Source organism: Lepidochelys kempii, chromosome 8, assembly GCF_965140265.1.
Source record: "Lepidochelys kempii isolate rLepKem1 chromosome 8, rLepKem1.hap2, whole genome shotgun sequence".
In the NCBI taxonomy this organism is placed as follows: Eukaryota; Metazoa; Chordata; order Testudines; family Cheloniidae; genus Lepidochelys; species Lepidochelys kempii.
In genome coordinates this window covers 105773507-105798388 of record NC_133263.1, presented here as the reverse complement: position 1 = coordinate 105798388, position 24882 = coordinate 105773507, and the positions used below count along the sequence as shown (strand labels likewise).

General features: G+C 47.9%; 1 protein-coding gene across 2 annotated transcripts in view; it reads left to right on the top strand.

Annotated features, from left to right (window-relative positions):
- RNF220 (ring finger protein 220) overlaps positions 1–24882 on the top strand; it is a 330305-nt gene that overhangs the window by 289527 nt on the left and 15896 nt on the right. For both annotated transcript variants that reach the window (XM_073357946.1, XM_073357945.1), the window contains 4 exons: positions 2330–2426; positions 3706–3792; positions 5683–5738; positions 7998–8076. In XM_073357946.1, the coding sequence (XP_073214047.1) occupies positions 2330–2426; positions 3706–3792; positions 5683–5738; positions 7998–8076 (319 nt within the window). The remainder of the gene's footprint in view (positions 1–2329; positions 2427–3705; positions 3793–5682; positions 5739–7997; positions 8077–24882) is intronic.

Sequence of the window (24882 nt, the reverse complement as noted above, 5' to 3'; positions counted from 1 at the left end):
AAGAAAAATGAAGACCTGTACGTCCAAAGCTTATGGCCTTTGAGAAGTGATGGGCTACAGTAATGCCAGGTGCAGAAGATGGTGTTACTGGAGGTTTAATGTCATGCTTGTAAATTACCACTACATCTCTCACTGTGAGTTCTCAGGCAGCATTGAAAGAACATCCAGCTCATCTGACAGGTCTCTCGTATTACTTTAAATCTTCTCCGAAACATTCTGATGAACTGAAAGAGTCGAGATTTAGTGGATGAGGCATTGCTATGAGAGAAGGAAGCTTAGGATGTACTTTGGCCGCCAGCATACAGCACGACTCAGCCTGTACTTGAAACACATCCGATGGGCTTGGCTGGCAAAGGTGCTGCCCCAGCCAGGCTGCAGGGCTGGCCCGTATGCTGCTGAAGGCTGTGCCACTTATCACAGAGCTGTGCCTTGCTTTCAGAAGCAGGTGTTTGGGTGCTGCACTTATCCAGGTGTCAATAATGGCAGTTTGGCAGCTCTCGTGAAAATTTAAAGCTGGTCGTTGCTTTGGGGGCAGGGCTGGTTGAGTTAGTCTGGAAAGGTGATCCTGAAAACTGATGGAGTGCTAAAAGTGCCACTTCTTAAAGGCCCTTGTTTTATATAGGGGAAGAGAAATATCAAGTCTTTATAAACAAATTTTATTAGCAGCTTAACTGATACCTTGTACATTCTCAGAGGCCGACAGTGACATACTGCATTCGAGTGGTGTCCTTGGAAAGAGATCTGTATCCTGTCTAGCTCCCACTGGGGATATAGCCAGCTAGAAATACTGCTCCACCACTGGGGGGGGGGGGCGGGGGGCGGGGGCGGGGGTCAGAGAGGGGGACACAGATCCGGTATTGACAGCATAAACTGGGTTGAGAGCACACTGGACTGGGAGAAGAGTCAGGCCCTTGTATTGTCAAGAGGGTGACTCGGGGGATGGAGGGACTGCTGTTTTTATAGGGTGCAATTAATAATCCTCCCCAAATTCAATATCCCTAACTGAAACTCACCACCTCTTTTCTTCCTGGGCACATTCACACTGCACAAGAGGCGTTTGCTCTCAAAGCCCAATTAAAATTGGCTTAAGGAACATGCTGACATGAGCCAGAGTTAGTGATCTGGTACCAAAATGTTTTGACTCTGGTACAGCCCTTCAACACGGAGGGAGGATGGCATTGTGGTTGGGACTCAGGGCATCTGGGTTCATTTCCCAGCTCTGCAACAGACTCCCTGTGTGACCCTGGGCAAGTCACGTAATTATTCCGTGCCTCGGTTTCCCCACTGGTCAACAGAGATGTTGAATGGTAACTGTTTGGTGTAAACACTCTTGCTGTGTTTGTACAACATTTAGCTCAAGAGAACCTGATCCTGCCTGGCATGCCCATAAAGCAATTAACAACAATGCTCGAAGATGCTTCTTGCCTGTGTTGGCTCTCTCCTAAAGATTAGCACTTCTTATGTGGCTTCCGAAGTACTTTCTACTAAGTATGTGAGGGGGCTCAATCTTGCGAGAGCCTGGGCATCCTCAGCTCCCCTGGGAGTTAGTCAGGGGCATTTAACACTTCACAGGATCTGGGCCTATGCAGCACTTCATACTTCAACAGGGATTTTGCCTGCATAAGAAGCGCTGGTTAGCGCCCTTAACATTCGTGTGTTCCTTATCTGCTTCCCAGAAGTAGTTTTATTCTCATTCATGAGCATTTAATATTGGACAAAATTAAGCCGAGGACAACACTCGTTACAGAAATGAGTGTTTTATTATCCTGGTGTCTGTTTGCCCCCATGGATAGTCCTCATGATGAAGATGCAATTCACTATTTTCCACTGGCCTTATCTCCTCGTGTTTGGCTGAAATACCACGTGATGAACAAACTTAGCTACACCCAGTAACTTATTTTGGTGCTTGAGCTTTCGGCCACGAGTGAGAGACACCCCCCGATAACCCTCAAGCTCCTCTTTTTCCTTGCTACAAAAGTAAAGTTATGATGAGGGTTCTCTCAAATTCCCTTCATAATGGAAAATTAAACTGTCTCCTTCTTTCTGATGGACAGCATAAACCCAGGAAATGTCAAAGCATTTCCTGCCGATATGTTTATGTACTGTCCTGTTCCTAGAGAGGTCCCATGAGAGAGATCCAGAGGAGTCGGTGGCACTGGTTCCTGCGGCTAATCCGTTCAAAACACATGACTGAGCTCTGAAGGATAGCCCACACAGCCTAGCCTCTGTCCTAGGATTTCTTTCAAGGGATCTCCTACTGTTGCTCTGCGAGATGTTTTGCTACGGCGCAGTGATTCATGATATAGTCCACCCATTTTATTCCCTCCAGGTTCTGGATTCATTATGTGCAGTGGCAAGGAGAATCCGGATAGCGACGCTGATCTCGACGTGGATGGAGATGACACGCTGGAATACGGGAAACCACAGTATCGTTTTTGAGAGGTTCTTACTCAGTGGAACCATAGCCATGTGTCTGATGTTTCTGAGACCGTGGTACAGCATTGCTCTGTGTAACGTTGAGCTCAGCCCCTGTGAGAAATGCCAGCAGCTCCCCACACTGCAGCTCAGATGTTCCTTGGTCCAGGAGCAGTCCCCAGTACGCATATCTGCTTCACAGTTCCCTTTCACTCCCATTAAAGAGTCTCCCCTGGTCGTCATTTCTCACCCCAGACCCAGCGGGTGAAGCACACAGGAAAAATATCACACACTTGATCCTTTGGGTTATTTTCCCTAATGTCTCTGACACAACACTTCCATCTCCTTTTTTCCCCGCTCTCAGATTTTCCCAAGATGCATTCTGCTCCAGGAGTGTCAGAAGCTTCCTAAAAGCAGGGGGCCACCAGGACCTGAACCGTGGCCCTTCCCCCAAGCCTCGCCCCTACACTGCCTTGTCCCTGCTCCCAGGCCACCTTCCCCTCCCCCCCACCCCCCCCAGATCCCACCACCTGCTCACTCCTCTCCGCCCCCACCCTCCCATTGCTCACCCTTAAGGCCACTAAAAGGTAATGGGGCCATGGTCTACCCACCCCCACCCCTCTTCCGGCGCACTTGCTCTGCTCCAACTATTTGGTTAGGACTGGAGCTCCTCCATCCAGAAACTGGGGCCAGAGCAACTGGACTGTACCTTGCATCTCCAGGAGTTGTTCAATGCAGGCATCTAGCAGGAGCGGGAGCAGCCACGGGATCTGAATCCCCGGAAGGCAGTGTTTACACTCTGACATTGGGGGGTGGTGAGCCTTATTGTCTCTATTCTGGAATTTAATTAAACCTGCACCAGCTGCTGTGAGTCAGCATCTCGCTAATAGAGGCCATGGCACTATGCTGACTGATGCCTGCAGAGGATCCAGCCCTAAAGTGTCTGTAAGCCAAGGCTTGTATTCTTCAAAAAAAAAAAAAAAAAAAAGAGAGAGAGATTGAGAGTTTCTCTCTCTCATAACAGCTCTTCCCACATGTTACTATCAAAGGAATCTCTCCATATGGCCCAGGGCGTTACCTTCCTGTCTAAGTTTGTTACCATGTTGCCTTTGAAATCAAAGCTTCGGGAAGCTAGCTGTTGAGGTAGATTGTCCGAATGAACTCGCTCTGTATCCTTTGTAGCCAAAGTTAGCTGGCTGAGTGCCCCAGTGCCGAGAAACAGGCGTAATGCAGAGCACCCACTCCTCGCCCTTGACAAGGCTGTATTGCTCCTTAACCCTCTGTGCTCAGGTACACAGAGGCAGATATCATCCCTTGCACTGGGGAAGAGCCGGGCGAAGCCAAAGAGCGTGAGGCACTCCGCGGTGCCGTCTTAAAGTAAGCGCGTGGGCTTTGTAATGGTTTTCACCAAACTGGCTGGGTGTGAGTTGAAGGGGAAATCCCTGTTCAGCTAAGTGTGTGTGTGACATGGCAAGGGAGAGGCAAAGCCAGCCAAGGAAACAGTCTTGTGGCTTGGGCTGAATTCCCCACCCGTGCTGTAGGAAGGGGCAAATAAGGATATGGTTAGGGATTCGTAGAAGTCCCTGCAAAGCACATTCTCCAGCTACTCTGGCCACACCCACTCCCCTGCAGTAGCTGCCTACTCTGAGAGCAACATTGGCCAGCTGCTAACTTCTGGTGGGGAAGACACTGTGGTGCTGCAATCCCTTTCTGGGCAGACCTTTTACGGTCGGGGGCCCTGAGCTCTGTCACTCCCCGGAGCGGACTAGAGTTGAGTAGATCTGTGTCAATGCGGCTGCCGCTTGCATGCCATAGCACTCTGTGCAGTACGTGTCAGCTAGCACCGTGTATGTGATTGCCCGGGCTGGTGTAGAACAGGCCAGTGGACCCCTCTGCATGCAGCACGGAGTTGGGGCAGGTCTGCGCCGCTCCCTCATGTGGCAGGCCTTTGTGCTTGGAGCCGAGAGCACTGCCTGGCTTGCTCCAGGCTGAGAAATGCAGGCAGCCAGAGCGCGATGTGAGCCAGGCGCTTGGGGAAGTGCTTCAGGCAAATAACAAAATGACTGTTAACAGGGACGTAGGGTGGTTTTTCTAGCCCTCTGCCCTGCATGGAGATAGGGCTTAAATTTCCCCTCTGTCTCTTAGACTGAGTGATCCTCAGTGAGGTCAAGGTTGAAGTGATTGATGAAGCAGTGGAATGAGGCTTTCTTACTGTTTAGCCTGTCACAAACAGTGGCTTGAAATTAGGTTCCACTCTGTAGAAACACAGGGTTCGCCATGGTGGATCAGACCATTGGGCCTTCAGCAGTGGCCAATCGCTATGCTTCAGAGTGAAGTAGAACCATTCCCCCTCACCAGATGAGCGCATTGTGATGGGGGGGGAGGGGGAATCCCTTGCCAGTGCCCGCACACAGTAGTGGGGAGATGTGGTTTGGGGATTATAGCAGGAGCCTGGAACCTCCGAGGTCACATTCCCATATGTGGCTCTGGCAGTCAGACGCTGTATTGCCTTGTGGTCCTTGAATCATTCTCTGACTCATTTGCCCATCTGTAAAATGGGGGTGATTATACTTAATATTTGCAAAGTGCTTTGAAATTCTGGCCAAAGGCTCTGGAGAAATGCAGGGTGTAATTATTAGCTCATGCCTTGAAGCGGGAGGCTAGATTACCCTTTTAATGTAACCCTCTTAGCTCACAGAGCTGAAAATGTCACATAGTGCTCATAATTACCAAGGCTCCTTTAAAGATTCTCTTGTGCTGTTGCCTCCTTTATTCTGTTGGCTCACAAGTGACTGGTCATGATTGCCAGTTCTACATGCTTTAGTGCAATGGTTGTCCCAAATTTGAAGCATTATAAGGCCATGCCTGTGAGAAAGTGCAGTTATTCTTAGAGGGGGAGTCTGTTGTAACATAGAGAGAAGCCTTTAGCCATTAAGCCTTTTGCTTCTGCAATCTGGGGTGCAAAACTCAGCTTTAGGTTACAAGGGAAGGAATTTGGATCCAAAGCCTTCAGTCAACATCACAACCACTGAGTGGTTTAACAGAGACTATGTGGGCAAGGGCTAGGACTAGACCAGCGGGAGTTGCCAGCACAAAGCCCAGTTCTAGAGAAGGCTAGTCCCTCGCTTTGATGCCCAGATTTAAGTGGGAGGGAATGTTTGTATTTAAGCTGTTGAAACCTACAAAAGCCAGTGAGGCTTGTGAGCTTGTAGGAGCCACGGACTCTCCGTGACCTGCTTTCAACATTGTTCTCTTCTCTGTTTCTAGTGGTGGCACACCCAGTACCCGAATAACGCCAGAGTTTTCCAAATGGGCCAGCGATGGTGAGTGTTAGATCCATAAATTACTGTTCCATCCTGAACATGAAGATCTTCTCTTGCAGGTTTGGATGGGGGAGGGGGGTTTTATCTTACGCTTTTTTCGAGTTGCAGCCACTTACCTCCGTGGTGGTCATTGTAGCTGCATGTCAATAGACGCATCTTGTGTATACATAGTTCTTTGATCCCAACCAGTATCATTAACAATACTCGGTACTTGCAGAACACCTTTATTCTGAGGATCTCAGAGGTCCCCGCACATATTCCTCATCATGGGCCTTTGAGGGGCTGACCCCAAGGTGGAGACATGCCCAAAGCCTTGGAGAGAGTCAGTCAGAGACAGGATTAGAACTCTGGCATTTTGGGCTCCCACTCCTGGGTTCTGACCATTAGGCCGCACCAACTTCCTGTTGAACTGAATGATGTCATAAAATAGCGTCTGAATTAAAGGAACAAAGCAGCTGGTGACTGCTTGGCCTGGTGACACAGGATGCCAGTTGGTAACTAGTGGGGTCTCTTGTGTTGGGAGCCATATCTTGTCTCTTGGCACTGAGGGTCAGACTGGAATCACATCTGTAGAGAACAGGGAGTTTTCTGGCCAGCAGTCCAGTAGTGAGGGTGGTGTCCTGGGGGCACTGCCCTCTGTGGTAGGAGTGTCTGGTAGCATGGTATCTGAGGAGCCTGCCCAGCTGGTCAGGAAGTGTCTGTGCAATAATGGACATGGTAATGGAAGTTCTCCCTCCCCAGCAGAAACCACACTGCCTTGGGTCATCCTCCTCCATTCACTTAAGCAGCTGTCAGAGCTTCACTCCCCAGTGCCGCTGTTCGGTTGCTGGTGGCTTGACCCAGACACATGTTAACGCTGCCCTTTTTTGTTGCCTTCCCATTTTTAAAAGGATAAAGGAGATTAATAATGTCACCTCTGGTGTCAGCGTAAGAGAATAGTGCCTCCTGTTGCTGTTACCGGGGAGTTCTTCCGTTAGCCCAAGTGGCAGAGGCCTGTGCTTTTAGCATGGAAGGTCCTGGCTTCTGTCCCAGCTGAGGATACGTGGTAGAGGCTGCCCACAGGAATGATCTGCAACAAAGAAAATGGCTTGAGCTGTGATTTACGTTGATACTCATTTGGGTATCTTTGGGGTTTTTTTAAACCCCAGGCACATACCCAGCCCTACAATAACAAACTAGTGGGAAGTGTGAGCAGCCCGCCAGTAATAAAACTGGACACGTTCCCGCTGTAGAGCCCCAAGCACATCACAACATTGGGTAAGTGCTGTCATCCCTGCTTTCCGGAAGAGGGAATTGAGGGTGAGGGGTGTTAGGAGACTTGCCCTCGGTCGCCCAGGGAGCGCAGTAGCAGAACTGGGAATAGAATGCTGGGCACCTGACGCCCAGGCCTCTGTTCATAAGAGTCCTCAACCAGGGGCTTGGGCAACTGCACAGTACCAAACCAGTGTGGGGCTTGGACCTGGGAAGGGGAAGAGAAGGGTGAGGAAATACGGTCTCACCAAGGGCATGATAAATAAGTGTATTAAATATTCTCCGTTCTTAATCACTTTCCTGTAAGTGACACAGCACCCACATAGCTTCCTAAGAGAAGAGAGAATAAACTGCCTTAGATAAGTGAAATTGGAGGACTTACCACAGACAGCGAATTAAATGTAGCCGTGTCGGAGGGCTGGTGAAGAAACAACAGCACTAGTGCTTGGTATTCGCTTGCATTTCTATAGTACTTGTCACCCAGACACATCACGAGCTGCTCTGGGTGGACTCTTGGGCCGAGATTTTCAGAAGTGGCTAGTGACTTTGAGTGCCCCATTTAAGATACCTTGTAGGAGCCAGATTTGCAGAGGGCAGGTGCTCAGCAATTTCAGTCAGGACTCTTTAAGGTATCTCTGGCTGGGTGCCCAAAATCCCTCAGTCACTGGAAAATCTTGGCTTTTTTTTTTTTTTTTTTTTTCCCTCTTGTGGGGGGAATTTCATCCAGTCCTGCCTTGCTGGAAACCCGGTCTGCATGGCTGCTGTAGCAAACCTTTTCTGAAATAAATCTTAGCTGGTACAACCAGCAAATGCCACGGGGCCGTCCATTGGAAGCGAGGCAAGGGTGGAATTTTCATTTTCCTTCTTGGATCTTAGGCCTTTCAGACAGCCAGGAACAGGCAGGCAGTGTTGGTTCTGGGAAAGTGACTCCTGGGTCCTTTGCTCCTGCACCTGTTACACATTTAGACTCTTTCCTTTTATTAAATGCCCTGTACCTTCCCTCTACAGACATGCCCTCGACGAGTAACGGGGAGAGCAGTAAACAGGAGGCTCTGCAAAAGACCTGTAAGAACAGCGACATCGAAAAGTGAGTATAAAGCGCACAGTCCTGCCCATTCTGTGGAAGTGAAACAACTGCCCCCAGCTCTCTGAGCGTCAGGGTAACTCAAAGAGGCACGCACTGGCATATTTTGGACCCTTGACCACTGAAGCAGTTATCCCTGAAATAAGCTACTTCCGTCCCAAACATCAGCATTGCATTATCTCCGCTCTTAGCTCCCGCTGTCTGAAGTGGCTGATAACTGGGGGTTCCACCATCATGGGGTGAGGCCTTCTGTTTTTCATGCTCCGTAGCAATTCCTCGTCCACAAAGGAAACACCCCACCTCTGTGTCTTGGCGCTCAGTGCAGTGATCTCCAGCAGGCATGTGGTATGGAGCGGGGGTGGCTGTGTGCTTTATTGGTAAGCTCCCTGTGTTCTTCAGAATCCCTCTCCTAAAGGAAGCCCCTATGCTCTCTCTCCTTGACCGCTCAGACCCTGCCTTGGTACCTATTTATTCCATCCTCCTTCTATCTATGGGTAGGACTCGCACCAGCCCAAAGGCTGCCATTTGAGGACAAAAGCTGAATACTCTTCGCCATGGAGCCAGTCAGCATTGGTCCTTGTGTGAGCCAGAGAGGGTCACTAGTAGGAGACACCCTGAACCTCCATTTCCCAGGATCTGAGCATGTTTCATCTGCAGCCTTCTGCCCCTGATTCAGGAGCCTGCGACCCAGCATTTAAGCTGTGTGATGATCATCTTCTTCTCTAGCTACTTCCAGCCACAGCATGCACGTACGCATGGCCTAGGATGGAGCCATGTCATGCCCTTGGCACTGTTTGTTTCAGATTTCTCTCTTTTGGGGATGCCTTCTCCCCCGCCCACCTCAGAGTGGCTTGCCCCTTCCGACCCTCTTCTAAAGGCTTGTGGGGAAACCCTGGCTGTTGGGCACCTGGCCGTGTGAGGGCCTCTGGAAATCCCAGCTTAGTACTCTCAAGATCCTCCACTGCTGTCGTGGATCATTTTAATTCCCTTTTTAAAGAGAGAGTCAATTATTGCCTAAAATCAGCACTGATCAGGTAAGGAATAAAATGACTCTGAATGAGACCGAAGCAGTGGGGAAAATCTCTGTGCTTGCAGATTCCAAATAACTTTATCTCAGATTCGTTTGAAATCCAGTTCCTTCTCCTCATCGACCTGCCCAGGCCTGACTTCAGGTTCTGTGTCCCCTACAGACTGGAGACGTCTAACAGCTAAAGCTTTAAGAAGCACTAGTGCATGGTTAGGTGTTAGCTGAGGTAATTCTCTGCTGCCCCGACATCTGGTCTTGGGACCTTTTTTTTTTTCTGTTTTAAAACCTCTCTACCCATGTGTCCCAGACATGGGTGATCCACACTGCTCATACTCTATGTAGATCTGATGTTTTCATGCTTCTCAATCAGTGGGTTGAAACCAAAACCATAGAATTTGGGGATTTGACAACACTGCAACAGGAGACCTAGCTTCAAAGTAGCTACTCTTGTGTTTTGTGTCAGAGGTGTTGAATCCCTTAGCAATAATCCATTGGCCTCTGTCTCCCCCTCCTTTGGTTTGTTGCCCATCCTTCCGTAGGACCTCCTAAGCTCTCCTTAGAGTCAGCGACTCTACCCTCCCAAATCCACTCCTGCTGAAAAGCTAAAAGGATTTGACCCTTTCCAGAACACTTGAGCTCAAGTGACAAATTGACCTTACCTCCTTGATCAGGTTATTAAAGCTTGGTCTAGAGTCTTTTGAAGGATCCCCAAGGACTTTCCAGACAACACATAGAATAACTATATTGTGAAATATATGCATTCGTCCTGTCCCATCATAACCCTGCCCCAGTTCAACTCCCAGTCCTGCTGGAGCTGCTGGAAGGCAGGCAAAACTCCTTAGAAATTACAGGTAAAGCTTTACTGGCTTATTAACTCTTCCCAAGAAATTCCTCGTTTAAAGGAACGAGGAGTGCTGAGGTGCTTTTATTTAAAGGCCTTTATTTCCGTCAGGATCAGACAGTAAGATGGTGTTGGAGGTGGATTCCCACCTTTCCCTTTTTTCCCCTGTGACGTGTGTGTGTGATATAGTTTCTGTCCTGCTGTTTAAGGAGCCTGGATGCTCTGCATGTTTGTGTGTGTTGGGGGGGTTTGAGTTAAATTAATTGATAACAGCGATCAGACCTAGAATCCTACAGAAAGCGGGGGAGGAGGTGTTTCATACTGTCTGGCTGCTTCCCACTCTGCTGAGGAGCCATGATATATGGTGACCCAGCCCAACAGGCTAAATTGATTCATCTCCAGTTCCTGTTTCTTAATCTGGAGCTAAATTGGTTTCATTTTTCTTGTTTGGGATGGCGCTTGCAGCAAGTTCTAGGCCAAAGCACTTTGCTCCGTTGTTCATAACTTTAATTTTTGCTTTTAAATCTGGGTGTTATTGATTGGTGTGTTAAGCTCCATGTAGCATCTGATTAGCATTTTAAAAAGTTTAGAAGCACATGGTTTATCACCTGTGTCAGCTGTGCTCTCCATTTCGAACAATGGGTAATAGAGTTAGTAGTGATTCCATGTATTGATCCTACTGTTATAAGAATGACATTCCTTCCCCCCATTCCAAAAATAAGTCTAGGCATGGAGAGTATTTTTTTAATTAGCTAATACGATACAGTACACTGTCCTTGTTTTGGCATGCCGCTGATGTACTTTGGTTGAAAGTTAATGGAATTTGCACTTCAGGCTTCCTTAGAAGACACTCTTGCAAGCAAATTGACAAGCCTAGAGATGCAAGGAAAGTCCACACTGATTTCCCCACCTCCATGTACCATGACAGGTCTCCATTGTTTCCCTTAGCAGTGACCTAGCCCCTTGCATCATCTGTGTTTGAACGGCAGATGGTAGCCACTGGTTGACAAGATGGAACTAGGATTGGTCTGGGGACTAATACACTCGGAGCATCGGGATTTAGTGGGACTTTCCAATCTTGACTCCATTAATTTTCTGTTTAGTTCTAAAGGATTAGTAAAGGGGGATAGGGTAGGGAGAAGGGTGGCTTAAGTCCTCAGCAAATGAAACGCACCTCTGGTTGGACTGGAGACAGGGCTTTGCATTGGGCTTGGAGAGAGTAATCGATTCCTGTAACCGTTCAGACATGTGCCCGGTCTCCTCCACTAGCGGAGATGCTCTGCTGGGACTTGTAGTTGTGTGTCAGGACTAGCTGTGAGCTGCAGAAGCTGTGACCTCTTTTCTCCCTTCCCCCTCCCTCCCAAGACGTTACCCAAGTAACCTGGCACCATTTTGAAATCAAGGTTCCCAGGGGTTAAAAGCCAACATCTTAATTCAGAGTGCCAATGTTCAATTTTGCTTTCTGCCACCAAACTAGATTGCAGGCCAGCGAAAGAGTCTGGGTTAGTGGCCCACTGGGTCACCTCCCATTTGTTTTCCTCAATTTTGTGTTGTCATAAATTCATTCCAGTCCGTTGTGGTTGATCAGTTTATCTCAGTCAGGGCAGGGAGCGCTGCTAGCATGATATATGACATGAAACATTGTAGCCAGCCTCTCCATGAATCACTCCAGCTGTTTGGTGTCAGCATGAAAGCAAACAGGCCCAGGCTGCCGAGTGTTGACTGCGATGAGCTCAGTATGGGAAGAGACATGACGTATGAATGTTTATTTAATAATTCTCTAATATTTCCAGCGGAGTGTGGCTCTGCCTTTTGCGGGGGGGAAGCGGAGGGGAGGTTGAAGGGGGAAACTCTAATCTGTTGGGGTGGGTCATAAATCAGGCAGACAACATCATTAATCAGGGATGGAACAGAACTGGAAGGAGGTGGGACTCGAGCTGCCATCCATGCTGGGAAGGGGCTCTGCTCTTTTTTTCATAAAACAAATCTTGTTTGGGCTTCCAGTTAGCGCCCTCAGTGCTGCTCACATAACAGCAAACCAGAGCACCAGGCTGTTTAAGCAAGTGCGCTACCTTTGCTATAAACCTTGCGACTTAAGCCCACCAAGCATTAAATCCCTTTATAATTATCTTCTTTATATAACACTTCATGCTCATCATGCTCCGCTGGACGAGCTGCTTGTTGTGTTTAGGAGAGGGCTTTAGAGAAGAAAAGCCATGGCGTTTGTTTTCTTTTCATTGCTCTTCCCCCCCGCCCCCCGACCTTTCTGAAGCAGCTTTAAAAAAACACCGATTCCAGGGGGAGCTCGGCGGCCCTGGCAAAACTAGTGGAATTGAAGCAAACGAAGGTGCTGGGTTGGCTTGGTGTGGCCTGAAGAGTCTAATCGCTGAGAGCAGCATGTGAAGTAGCAATGGCTCTCTTCAGAGGGCTTCTCTCCTCTCAGACATGGCGCTGGAGATGGGAGCAGGGAGGGTGTGAAGTCGGAAGATTATCGCTGGCCTAAAAAGACAGATCTGCGCTTAAATCAGCACGTTGCCGGGGACTGGAGAGAAGATGCCATGAATTCACACGTCAGAATAATCTCTCCCAGCCCCAGCTCCGTAGATGTCGAACCATTAATGGGTTTTGGATGCCAAGGCGAAAAAGCAGAGGTAACAGTAACACTGGGCTGGTGCTGTAGTGCACATGGGGCTCTACAGAATAGGTCCCTGCCTGGAAGAATGCACCTTCGGAGGGCCCGGTGCTGCGGTTGGTTCCCCAGGGATTTGCCTGCCCTCAGCCAAATGCAGGATTGAAACGCAAGTTAAGACAAAAACAAGAGCAGTGACCAGCGTGGGGATGGGCTGTGGCTGAATCCTGCAGTCACTGGGCAGAGTGCTGCACCTGTCTCGGGGGGGGTTACATGTAGATTTTTTTAAAGGTTCTGGTTCTCCCTTGAAATGCCATCGCCAGTACGTAATAAGTGCACTGTGTAACGTTGCTCTTCAGAAGGGCTGGTGAATAGGTTTCAGGGTTCATGTAGGGTCGTTAATCTGTGTTAGCGTATCCCGTGGGGCTGAAGTTCAGAATGATTTTGCCAGGGAGGAGAGAGCCGGGCTGAGATTCTTAACTTAGCCCCTTGTCTTCGAGCTATGAAGAGAAATTGCCTGTACAGGTAATAGTTTAAAACAAAATCATCACCATGCCAACGTAGCTCTATCTAAATCCTGGTTAGTCTTAGTTAGCAATTCATCTGCAGCCTGGCGGGGTATAAAACTCAGCAAGGCAAACTAACCAAGGGAACTCAGAGCTGTCAGTGAGCCTGGTATCTCCCTTTACTTTAGGTGCACCCAGGAACATGGGGAATCTGCTTCCCTGGTTACACCTCCTCTGTATACACATGTTCTGCAGGTGCCCATGGTGGAGGAACTATATAATGCTTTAGATCCTAAAGGCCTCAGGCTGTAAGTCCGGGGCCAGAGATGCATTTTCCACTGAGTCCACTGCCTGGCTCTGGGACACTTGTATTCATAGAATCATAGAATATCAGGGTTGGAAGGGACCTCAGGTGGTCATCTAGTCCAACCCCCTGCTCAAAAGCAGGAACAATCCCCAATTAAATCATCCCAGCCACGGCTTTGTCAAGCCTGACCTTAAAAACTTCTAAGGAAGGAGATTCCAACACCTCCCTAGGCAACGCATTCCAGTGTTTCACCACCCTCCTAGTGAAAAAGTTTTTCCTAATATCCAACCTAAACCTCCCCCACTGCAACTTGAGACCATTACTCCTTGTCCTGTCCTCTTCTACCACTGAGGATAGTCTAGAACCATCCTCTCTGGAACCACCTCTCAGGTAGTTGAAAGTAGCTATCAAATCCCCCCTCATTCTTCTCTTCTGCAGACTAAACAATCCCAGTTCCCTCAGCCTCTCCTCATAAGTCATGTGTTCCAGACCCCTAATCATTTTTGTTGCCCTTCTCTGGACTCTTTCCAATTTATCCACATCCTTCTTGTAGTGTGGGGCCCAAAACTGGACACAGTACTCCAGATGAGGCCTCACCAATGACGAATAGAGGGGGACGATCACATCCCTCGATCTGCTCGCTATGCCCCTACTTATACATCCCAAAATGCCATTGGCCTTCTTGGCAACAAGGGCACACTGCTGACTCATAGCCAGCTTCTTGTCCACTGTCACCCCTAGGTCCTTTTCCGCAGAACTGCTGCCTAGCCATTGGGTCCCTAATCTGTAGCTGTGCATTGGGTTCTTTCGTCCTAAGTGCAGGACCCTGCACTTATCCTTCTTGAACCTCATCAGATTTCTTTTGGCCCAATCCTCCAATTTGTCTAGGTCCCTCTGTATCCTTTCCCTGCCCTCCAGCGTATCTACCACTCCTCCCAGTTTAGTATCATCCGCAAATTTGCTGAGAGTGCAATCCACACCATCCTCCAGATCATTTATGAAGATATTGAACAAAGCCGGCCCCAGGACCGACCCCTGGGGCACTCCACTTGACACCGGCTACCAACTAGACATGGAGCCATTGATCACTACCCGTTGAGCCCGACAATCTAGCCAACTTTCTACCCACCTTATAGTGCATTCATCCAGCCCATACTTCCTTAACTTGCTGACAAGAATACTGTGGGAGACCGTGTCAAAAGCTTTGCTGAAGTCAAGAAACAATACATCCACTGCTTTCCCTTCATCCACAGAACCAGTAATCTCATCATAGAAGGCGATTAGATTAGTCAGGCATGACCTTCCCTTGGTGAATCCATGCTGACTGTTCCTGATCACTTTCCTCTCATGTAAGTGCTTCAGGATTGATTCTTTGAGGACCTGCTCCATGATTTTTCCGGGGACTGAAGTGAGGCTGACTAGCCTGTAGTTCCCAGGATCCTCCTCCTTCCCTTTTTTAAAGATTGGCACTACATTAGCCTTTTTCCAGTCATCTGGGACTTCCCCGGTTCGCCACGAGTTTTCAAAGATAATGGCCAGTGGCTCTGCAATCACAGCCGCCAATTCCTTCAGCACTCTCGGATGCAACTCGTCCGGCCCCATGGACTTCTGCACGTCCAGCTTTTCTAAATAGTCCCTAACCGCCTCTATCTCCACAGAGGGCTGGCCATCTATTCCCCAGGTTGTGATGCCCAGCCACAACACATTCCTCCTGCCACAACTAATCAAGGAAGGATGTTTTGTGTCAGAAGTGCAGTTCAGGCATCTTTGCCCTTCACGTCTCTCTCCTCTTTTTTTTAAAGTTTCAGAAATGCTGTTAACTTTAATTTGCGGAGTTGCTTCTCGAGAGTGAGAAATCGATGGGGGGCTATCACAGTGTGAAATTCGACTGTCACTGTTGAGCTATAGAGTTAGCAAGATGTCTGAGAAGGTAAAAAATAAATTGTGGCCCAGCAAGTGCTCAGCTGTGCTATTTCAAAAGGGATATGAGGCTGATGGGCCGTTAGAGGGTATTTCAGTTAGATGGATGATGATTCCCTGTGAAATATTGGGGTTATTCCATAGGTAAGAGAAACTTTAGCTTATAAAACACAAACAGCTGCCTTCTTGCAGTTTAATTCTGCTCTTGGATGTGTGAGCAGCTTGTCAGAGAGAGTTGGCCCTAAAATCAGCCTTTTGCACTTAATGATGCCTCTGATGAGGGCCTCTTGACCCCATTGCATTGTTTGCAGTATTTCAAGGATTTGATTGAATGTTTTCTCCTAGATTGTAAGCTTGACGGGGCAGGACTGCCTTCTTAGAGTTTGTGTGCTGCCTCACACACTGGGGCGCCTAGGCCCTACTGTAATACAAATAATGAATAAGAATTATTATTAATCATAGGCTGAATTCTGAGTTTGATCAGAATGTGCCCATATTCATTCAGCTCACTGGAGGATGGAGGCTTCAGCAGCGTGTGACCAAACACCCTGTCCTGGGCAGTACATTGTCAGCTAGGCCCTGCTTCATTAGCAGACCTGGCTGTGCTTACCTGTTATGTACCAATTTTTTATGTGGCCGCTATATAAAATAGTGCTTTAGTTTTGTGTGTACTAACTCCAGAAAATAAAAGGCTTAGAATATGGATTTCTGGCCCTCTAAGCTGTTTAACGGCTACCATGGTAGCATTCAGAGGTCACGGTCATGCTCTCTATTATGCTGGGCACTGGACAGACTCATAAAGAGAGTCCCTGAGCCAGGAGTTTACCATCTAGTACATTTATGACTGGTACAATCTAGATTAACCCAAATGGGAAGTGAGTGGTTGGAGCAGAGGGGGAAATGGCCCTATGGGTGGACCATTATTGCTCTTCAGCTTTGTCTCTTTCTGAGGGTTTCTGGTTTCTTTTTGCCTAACACTTGGTTAAAATTCAATATAAGGAAACCTAATGTAAATACAATTGGCCCCTTCAGTGGCATTATGCAGCCTTCTGTTCACAGCAAGGGAGCTAGCTGGCTAGCTGAAATGCCACCAATTCTGGTCCATTCATTCAGCACACAAGGAGACATTCAATAGCCTAAGTGTAAACGTTCCAGGGCAGACTGTGTGATTCCAGGAAACTACCTTGGGGAGATGTTATCGTGATGCCCTGGTAACTCCCAATCAATTATCATTAATTGGCAGTTCTGCAAAATGTATCAACTAGAGGCTAAAGGCCTGAGAAAGCTGCAGAGCTCTTTGAATTCACGATGCTACTGTAGCAGCCTGGAAGATTGTAGATTACGGCCACCTTCGTTCTCTAATATAGAAGCGCGGCCTGTTTAGACTACAGATCTCTGCGTGACATGCCCCGTTGTAATCCAAATCGGTTCATCCTTAGGGTGTGTCTACACTGGAGGTGGTGGTGCAATTTCCAGCTCTGGCAGATATACCCACATGCTAGTGCACTAGAAATAGGCATGTCTGGACAGTGCGACGGGGCAGCTATGCCAAGCGCAGTCCTGTCAGAAACACTAGCTGCGCACTCAGGGCAGCTGGCTCATCCCACCGCTCACACCGTCGCAGCAACACTGCTATTTGTAAGGTATTTTAGCTCAATCCGAGCTAGCGCGCATCTGTCTACCCAGGCTGGAAGTTCCTGCTCCAGCTCCGGTGTTAGATATCCCCTTAGAACAAGATGGAATACTGTCTGCGGCAACCTGTCGTCTCCGTGTGCCACGGTGCCGCATTAAAGGGGAGAGCTGCATTTTCAAACGGCACAGGCTGTCCTTGGAGGCTTCCCCTGTGTTGCAACAGGGAGCCCGTGCGTGAACCCTGCTAGAAATACTTCTAGCAGCACCGGTATGGGTAATGCATTGAAAGGCGACCTGACATATTAAAGTCTCAGATATAAAATTATCCATATTTGGGAATTTTGCCTAGAAAATTGCTTCCTAAAATGGCCACTGCTGCTTCAATAGAGAATCTTGCTGCATCAAAATAGTCTTCTGGGGTAAGACCTTTCTTTGATCGCCTCAGGTTTTTCGGTAAAGCAATGCGATTGCATTTATTTTCTCTTTGGAACAGGGGACATAGTCTGTAAATCTGAATAAGGATGACCTCTGGAGTCTATCTCCCAGATTTCATGTAGAACCGTAATCACTCAAATGGCACACTTAGAATTTTGGCGTAGGCTCAGCATTTCTCTAACCTCCTGTTTAAATCAGTCTCGGTGGCCAGTGGATACTATGTAGCCCTACAGACAGCTCTAAACATGCCGACTCAGAGGCTCCTTGCATTCTGAATGTTCAGTAGTGCCATCTGGTTCCGTTTCGACTGGGGCTGGGCACGTGTCCTGATGAAATGCAGGCCAAAGAAATCAGCCAGCGCCTGAATTTACTCCCTGCTTCTGTAAAGATGTTGTTGGGCTCTGTGTGCAGGGGGAGTGTGAAAGCATAATTAATTCTTCCGAAGTTTAATTGTTTGGGGAATCTATACACAGGTCCCAACTAAATGCAGCTTAGAATGCCTCCCAGCGATGGTAAGCCCCCCTCAGTGATATTGCGATGGTGCATGCAAGTGTAAGAGAAATAATTCCTCTACGGGGAGAAAAGAGACCATGTTTTTGGTTTGCATCAAGATGAAATTAGTCAGAAGCGAACTCCAAGCTTGGCAAGCAGCTGCTGGTATTAACAAGTTGTGCAAGCAAGTATAAAATAGAGGCACTCGTGACTCCTAGAGCCTTGGCCCAACATGTGTGTGCCCTTGCATGCATCCCACTCCGAATCCACAACTTAGAACATGGAAATTAGAAGATGGAACATTGTATTATTCATAACTTGGCAACCAGGAGCCAGGGCACTTCGCCAAAATAAACTTTCCTCTATAATTACAGGTGAAGCAGCATTCTTTAATATCTTACAATACAAAAACATACATTAATCAAGGCAAGAGGGCTTCTTTTTTTTTTTTTTTCTTTCCCCTAGAGGACAATAAATTAGCCTCCGTGCCAATACATGTGACAGTCCTTTACGGGATTATAAATCAGCCTTTTTAAGGGAGGCTAGTTTATAAACAAACCCAATAAATGAGATTTTTAGTTTGGTAATGGGGAAGCTAGCTTCTAAAATATTGACGTCTTGCCAGAAGAGTCACTTGCACACTGGCATTCTCAGTGACAGGCAGATTTATACCTGCGAAGGATCTGGCCCCTTCTGTCTCGGCTGCTCATCCAGTGAAATAAAAGCCCAGTTTATCTGCCCCACTGGTAGCCCACACCTTCTGGGTTGCCAGGTAGTCAGTCTGCCACAGATGTCTGACACTGGAATTCCTGCAAAGTCCTGAGGCTCTTAAACTGTGTGGTTGTATCACATTTGCCCCCTTTTAAAGCCCTCTGGATAAAAAAGTATTTATGACTGTAGAAGGCTCCTTTTTGCCTGGCTGTTGGTCACATGCTGTTTTACCTTTGGCTCCAATCCCGCAGTCCTGTCCACACGAGCGCCTGTGCAGAGCGCCAGAGACTTCAGCAGGACTCCGCATGGGTCTGCCCAAATGGATTGGATTGCAGGATCAGGGCCTTTACTGGTGAGAGCGCAGACAAAGGTGAATGCGGGTGACAGGCTAGCCTGTCAGCTAAAATGTTTTTTACTCTTTGGTCCCCAAGAACCGAACTTCACGGTTCAGAAGATGAAGTAGGCTGTGACCTTTAGATGGTGCAGGACTGTGGCTGGTATTGAGACTGACATAGGAAGGGAGTGAGAGACAAAGCTACCTCATCACACTGTGCCATTCCTGGATTCTGAATAAGTCCCTCCCTTACTATTTACACAGCTCCAGAGCGATGCAGGGGCTTTACGGACTAATAAAACACCATCCCTGCTCCACAGAACTTGCAGGCTAGTTCAGATGTAAACTGAGTGGTAGGAAAGAAGGGGTTGCGGCAAGGAAGGAAGGTCACAACTATGTGCTTGTGGATTTGCATTGTTTTGTTGGTTGCATCATGATTCTATTCAATCAAATCCATTCCCTTCCCCAAAAATTATTCCATTGTAGGCTAGTGACGGGACCCCTGCCCTTAGCGAGAGACAATGAAGTGTGTTTTCTGTCCCATAAGCTTCTTGAGAAGAATGAATAGTCTATTTAAAAACAATTGCCCATGAGTTTGTTTGAAGTACGGTAAATTCTCCCACCTGCCCTCAATGAAAACACAAATAAATGTGTAAGGAAGAGAAGGAAGGTCAGAATATCAAGTGTCAAAAGTAGCTCATGAAATTTTATTGGTGGTGCATTTAATCAGCGCTAAATGTTTGTACAAGGTACATACAAACCGGAGCTGTAAAAATTTATGGAATGTTCTGTACAGTGTGACTATTTATGAAGAAGGGAAAATTTATACCCAGCTGAAATAAACAAACCAGAGGGATGTTTTATGGAGAGCGCTTGATGACAGAGTTCCTTCAGTGAAATCCAAGGGAGGTGGAGCCCTTTCAGAGCCTGCCATGCCGAAGGCTTCCCTGTCCCTCATGTTGTTGTGGTTTGCATCACAGCCTGGCTTCTGAATACACAGGGAATTGAATGCAATGGCATTCTTCTCTGCCTGTTATGTGTAACTGTCCTGTACAGTGAATCCCTGCAGAATGGCTGCAGTAGGCATCCTGCAGGGATGAAGACTTTTCCCCCTACACACAGCTCTGATTCCTGAGCTCATCTTGATCTGACATCTCTTGCCGCTTTTCCCAAAGGGCAGTCTGTCGTAACCTGTCGCGAAGGGATAACAGAAGTGAGTCACGCTGACATCAGCATTATTTTTTCTTTTGGTCAAGTATTTTGTCGAGAACTCAATCCTCGGTATATTGAGAGATTCCAGGGCTGCAGAATCAGAGATAATTTAATTAACGGAATTGCTTGTGATTGCCCACTGGGACGTCAGGTGGGAATTGCTTGGTTTAATTTGAAGAAACGAAGATCGCATGCATGCAAACGTTTTACAAATGACCACGAGATGTGGAGGGCGGGTTGGGGGTTCGGGGGGACGACGACTTGACTCTCCTAACCCATGATAGCTGAGTAATGGTGCTAATTGACTTACACATGGATCATTTTCTCTTGCGTAGTGCATCCTTGTCCTTCTGCTATCCAGTACCTGAACAGAGCAGGTGTTCAGTTGGGGTTTGCTAAATAGTAGTGGGGAGGAGTGTGTCTCTTTTTCAGTGTAGAAAGAAAACTTCTGTGAACAAGCTCCAGAAATATACTTCTGGTGCTATTTTTAGGTACTCTCCCAAATTCTGTATCCCCAGTTTCGTAAAACTCCTTCCTGTCTTGCAACAGACACAGCCGCCTCGGCCGTGGGTGGCTGCATGGCTGTCTGGTTGACCACAAAATCTAGTGACTAGACCATGAATGGCTTTGGTCAAAGCTTCATCTTCAACGAAGCTTTAGGTGCCTCTTTCCCCTGCTACAGGTCACATTGCTGTGGTTCTCCAGCCAAAGGGCAGATACTGTGCACCTGTAAACATTGTGAGCATAGGACCCTCTGTCTTGAAACTGAGTGAGCCAGCTTTATGGTGCTCCTGGCCTTTATTGGCTACAGGATGCAAGAGACAAGTGTGTGCTGAATCCCTACCACTGGGAGAGGCAAAGGGAGACATGGCAGCAAAGCAGCGGGCAGTGATGACGAGGTGAAATGCTGGCGCCAGAGGCCGTACCTAGACAGCATGCCCTCACAGCTTCAGTAGCAATAGTACATCCTAGATCTCTAAGTAGTTTACCAAAGTTGGGGAGCCTGGTTGTCCATGTGGGTGAAATTTTAGAACTGTCACGCCGAAGGGTCAGATGACTCTCCCAGTATCACACAGCAATAGAGCTGTGGCTGGAACCTAGGAGTCCTGACCTCCCGTGCCGTGCACTGTCTGCTAGTTATTCTGCTTTCTGTGGCCAGCAGGACAATTGTACATGACCTGCTTTCACCCAGCAGTGCCCCTTCAGTGCCTGACTCCCTATCCCTGGTATTACTTGCTTCTTAAGCACTGCACAAGCCACTCCCAGCCTGCTCCAGACAAACAAGTGTAAGGGGTGGGAGGTGTCTGATGGAGTTCCCAGCTTGCCTGTTGCAGGAAGAATTGCTGTTGAGTGATGCTTAGCTTTAGGATACATGCAGCTGGTTGATGGTAAAATACATCAGTTGAACAGCCGGTGTTCTGAGGGGCGTGGCCGCTGCTGGAGCCAGGCACATGGGAAGTGACTCCTCTCTTTACCCCTCCTTGGAAGACGCTTCAGTTTCCTACGTACTAAGGTTCTCCTGTGGACCTCATTTCCTCCCTTCCTCTGGAAGCAGCAGTGTGAGTAGCTCTCATTTTGTTTGGACCCTGAGCCTCGAGTCCTTTGTTTCTGCTGCTCCAGAAGGCTTTCCCAAAATCGCAACCGCGAGATGGGCACTTATGGCCAAATACTCTCTCTCGAGTCACGAGATGGGGCAGGGTCTTATCCACTGACTAGATCCTTAGGGTTTGTTCTGAGGTAGAGCTTGACGGGGAGGAATCGGGAGGTTAAAGGCTCTAGTGGCTGAGCTTTGATCAGAGCTAGGAGAGGTTGCACTTGTTAAAACTCCCTCTCTACTGAATGCACCCCAGCCTTGTTAATAAATGTATATTTAACAATGTCTGGAGCATATGAAGTGATAATAACTAAATCGATAGCTCCCACATTGATTGTCCAGGATCCTTCCAGCGTGACGCACACAGCCGTGTGGTAATTTTCCACCTAACTAGCGCCCTGATCTGCAGCCCTCCTATTGATTGGCCATTGTATCAGGCGGGTTCTGAGTGCTGTTGCTTCTCTCTCTATTCAGCGTCCTTTTCTGCTTTTATTCATTTATTACTGGACAGGCGCAATTATCTCAGCGACTTTCCAAAATTGGCTGATGGGATCAGCCCTTTCAACTTCTTTAAACAAGCCATTTGCTATCCCCTCCAGTTGTTGCACTGGTAAATTTCCCTTTCAAACTCTGACTCTGGTTGGGCTGGGACTGAGAGAGAAACACTCTCTCTTTTAATTTGAACATGGAAGAGTTCAATTAGCACTGAAGTTTTCCCTGTCACCCACCTCTGCTTGGTTACCTGGAGAGGATCTGGTTTCTGGCAGAGCTCAAATGCCATCAGAAATCTCCTCATGCCTTCCATGAGATAGAGGGGAGAATTTGCCTCCAACGTCGTCTCGCTGTATCCTTCAGCATTCAAGTGCAGCAGTGCCCAGGTCAGGTGGGCAAGTGAGAAGGCTCTTGGCAGCCTTAACATTGGTGGCCCATCCTGCATTGCAGGCTAGAATTGGAGCTGTGAGAGCTCTGCACGGATTGTGTCCAAAGAATGCTCTGTACTGATTGTTCCTAACCCCACATAGGCCTACAGTACCCCTTCCATCTACACCCTCTTGAGCTCTGGTTTTGCTCAGAAAAGTGACTCTGAAGCTCCTTTACTGCCAGATCCATTTCCACTGTAATTCCTAGCTGCTTGCTTTCCTGCCACACCCAGGGTTTTTCAACGTGTTGGCTCTGCCCAGCCAACATGGCAGTGGGAGAAACTAGCTAGATTCCATTCTGCTTATAAGGAGTCAACAGAAAGATGGCCATCTAAGTTATGTTTCCAGAGCCTTGACTAGAGATGGTAATTACTAATACACAAAGCAACAAGTACGTGGGTGTTCTGGGACTGCTGCTTACTATCCCAGTCATGATGGTTTCGATGGCCCCTGCCTCAAACCACTTGCTGTGTCCACCTGTTAGCTCACAATTTGCTAAATAAGTGCTTTGGGACAGGGACTGGCTTCTGATACTGGTGTTACTAGAGTACATAGAATAAATTCTACATTCTCAGATTGTGGGTTTTTCTTGCCGTTCTTCTGACGTGGAAGCTGCATAGATTTGACCTGAAATTAACTTAGAATGAATTATAAACTGCTCCACTGTTCCTCAGCAGTGAACTCCTTTTCTATCCACAGCCCCACTGCAATATCTTGTAAAAGGTTTTAAGAGGAAAGTCAAAAGGAGCTTAGTTATGTCTACACAGTGGAAAGGCCTGTGTTTCTCCTCTTCCTCTCCACCCTTCTCAGAAGCTCTCATCTTCCATCCCATTTTCTCAGTGTTGCTGTTGCTGTCTGCCTGTTTCTCAGTTGCCAACTAACTCTTTCTATCTGCCTGGCAGAATCATGAACACATCTTTGCCTGTCCTCATGACAGAGCCTGTGTGACAATATATTGCTGCCTGTCAAAAATGACCCCAGGCAAATGGGCAAGCAGGGCTTGCAAAGCTGCTTTTAGATCTAGCTCCTTGATATGGTGTCTGCAGCTTTGGCTTTCCGCTCCGTCCCTTCTCCTTTTCAGTGACAGTAATCTGAAAAGTGAGACTTCATTGATCAGAAACCTGTTGCGTCCTGTCTGTCCTGGTGCAATGTGTGGCATTCATGTCCCGAGCTACCAGGGCCAGTATCCCAGCAGCGGCAGTCCACCTGTTTTTAGATTCAGACATTCCAAGGCCAGAAGAGACCATTATGATCACCTAGCCCAGGGGTTCTCAAACTGTGGGTCGGAACCCCAGAGTGGGTCACAAATCCCGTTTTAATGGGGTCTCCAGGGCTGGCTTAAGACTTGCTTGGCCCAGGGCCAAAGTCAAAGCCTGAGCCCCTTCAACCCTGATTGACAGGGTTCAGGTTACAGGCTCCCTGCTAGGGGCAGGGGGGCTCAGGCTTTGGCCCCGGCCCCACCACCTGGGGTGGCAGGGCTCGGGAGGGCTCAGGCTTTACTCCCCCCCTCCTGGGGTCATGTAATAATTTTTGTTGTCAGAAGGGGGTTGCGGTGCAATGAAGTTTGAGAACCCCTGAGAATCTAATCTGACGTCCTGCATAAGACAGGCCATAGAACTTCCCCGAATAACTCCTAGAGCAGGTCTGTTAGAAAAACAGCCAACCTTGATTTAAACATTGACAGTGATGGAGAATCTGCCCCGACAGTTGGGACATTGTTCTAGTGGTTACTTACTGTCATGGTTAAACATTTATTCCTTATTTCCAGTCTGAATTTGTCTTGCTTCAACTTGCTGCCGTAGCATCGGGTCATGCCTTTCTCTGCTAGGTAGAAGAGCCCATTATCAAATATGTTCCCCATATAGGTACTTAGAGACTGTAATCAAGTCACCCCTTAACCTTCTCCTTGTTAAGCTAAATAGACTGAGCTCCTTGGTTCTATCGTTAGAAGGCAGGTTTTTCTAATCCTTTAATCATCCTCTGGGCTCTTCTGTGAACCCTCTCCAATTTATCAACCTCCTTTTTCAATTGTGGTACCAGAACTGGACACACTATTCCACCAGTGCCAAATACAGAGGTAAAATAATCTCTCTACTCCTCCTCCTCGAGATTCCCCTGTTTATGCATCCCAGGATGGCATTAGCCCTTTCGGACACAACATCACACTGGGAGCTCATGTTCAGCTGATTATCCACCATGACCCCCCAAATCTTTTTTCAGAGTCACTGCTTCCTGGGATAGAGTCCCCC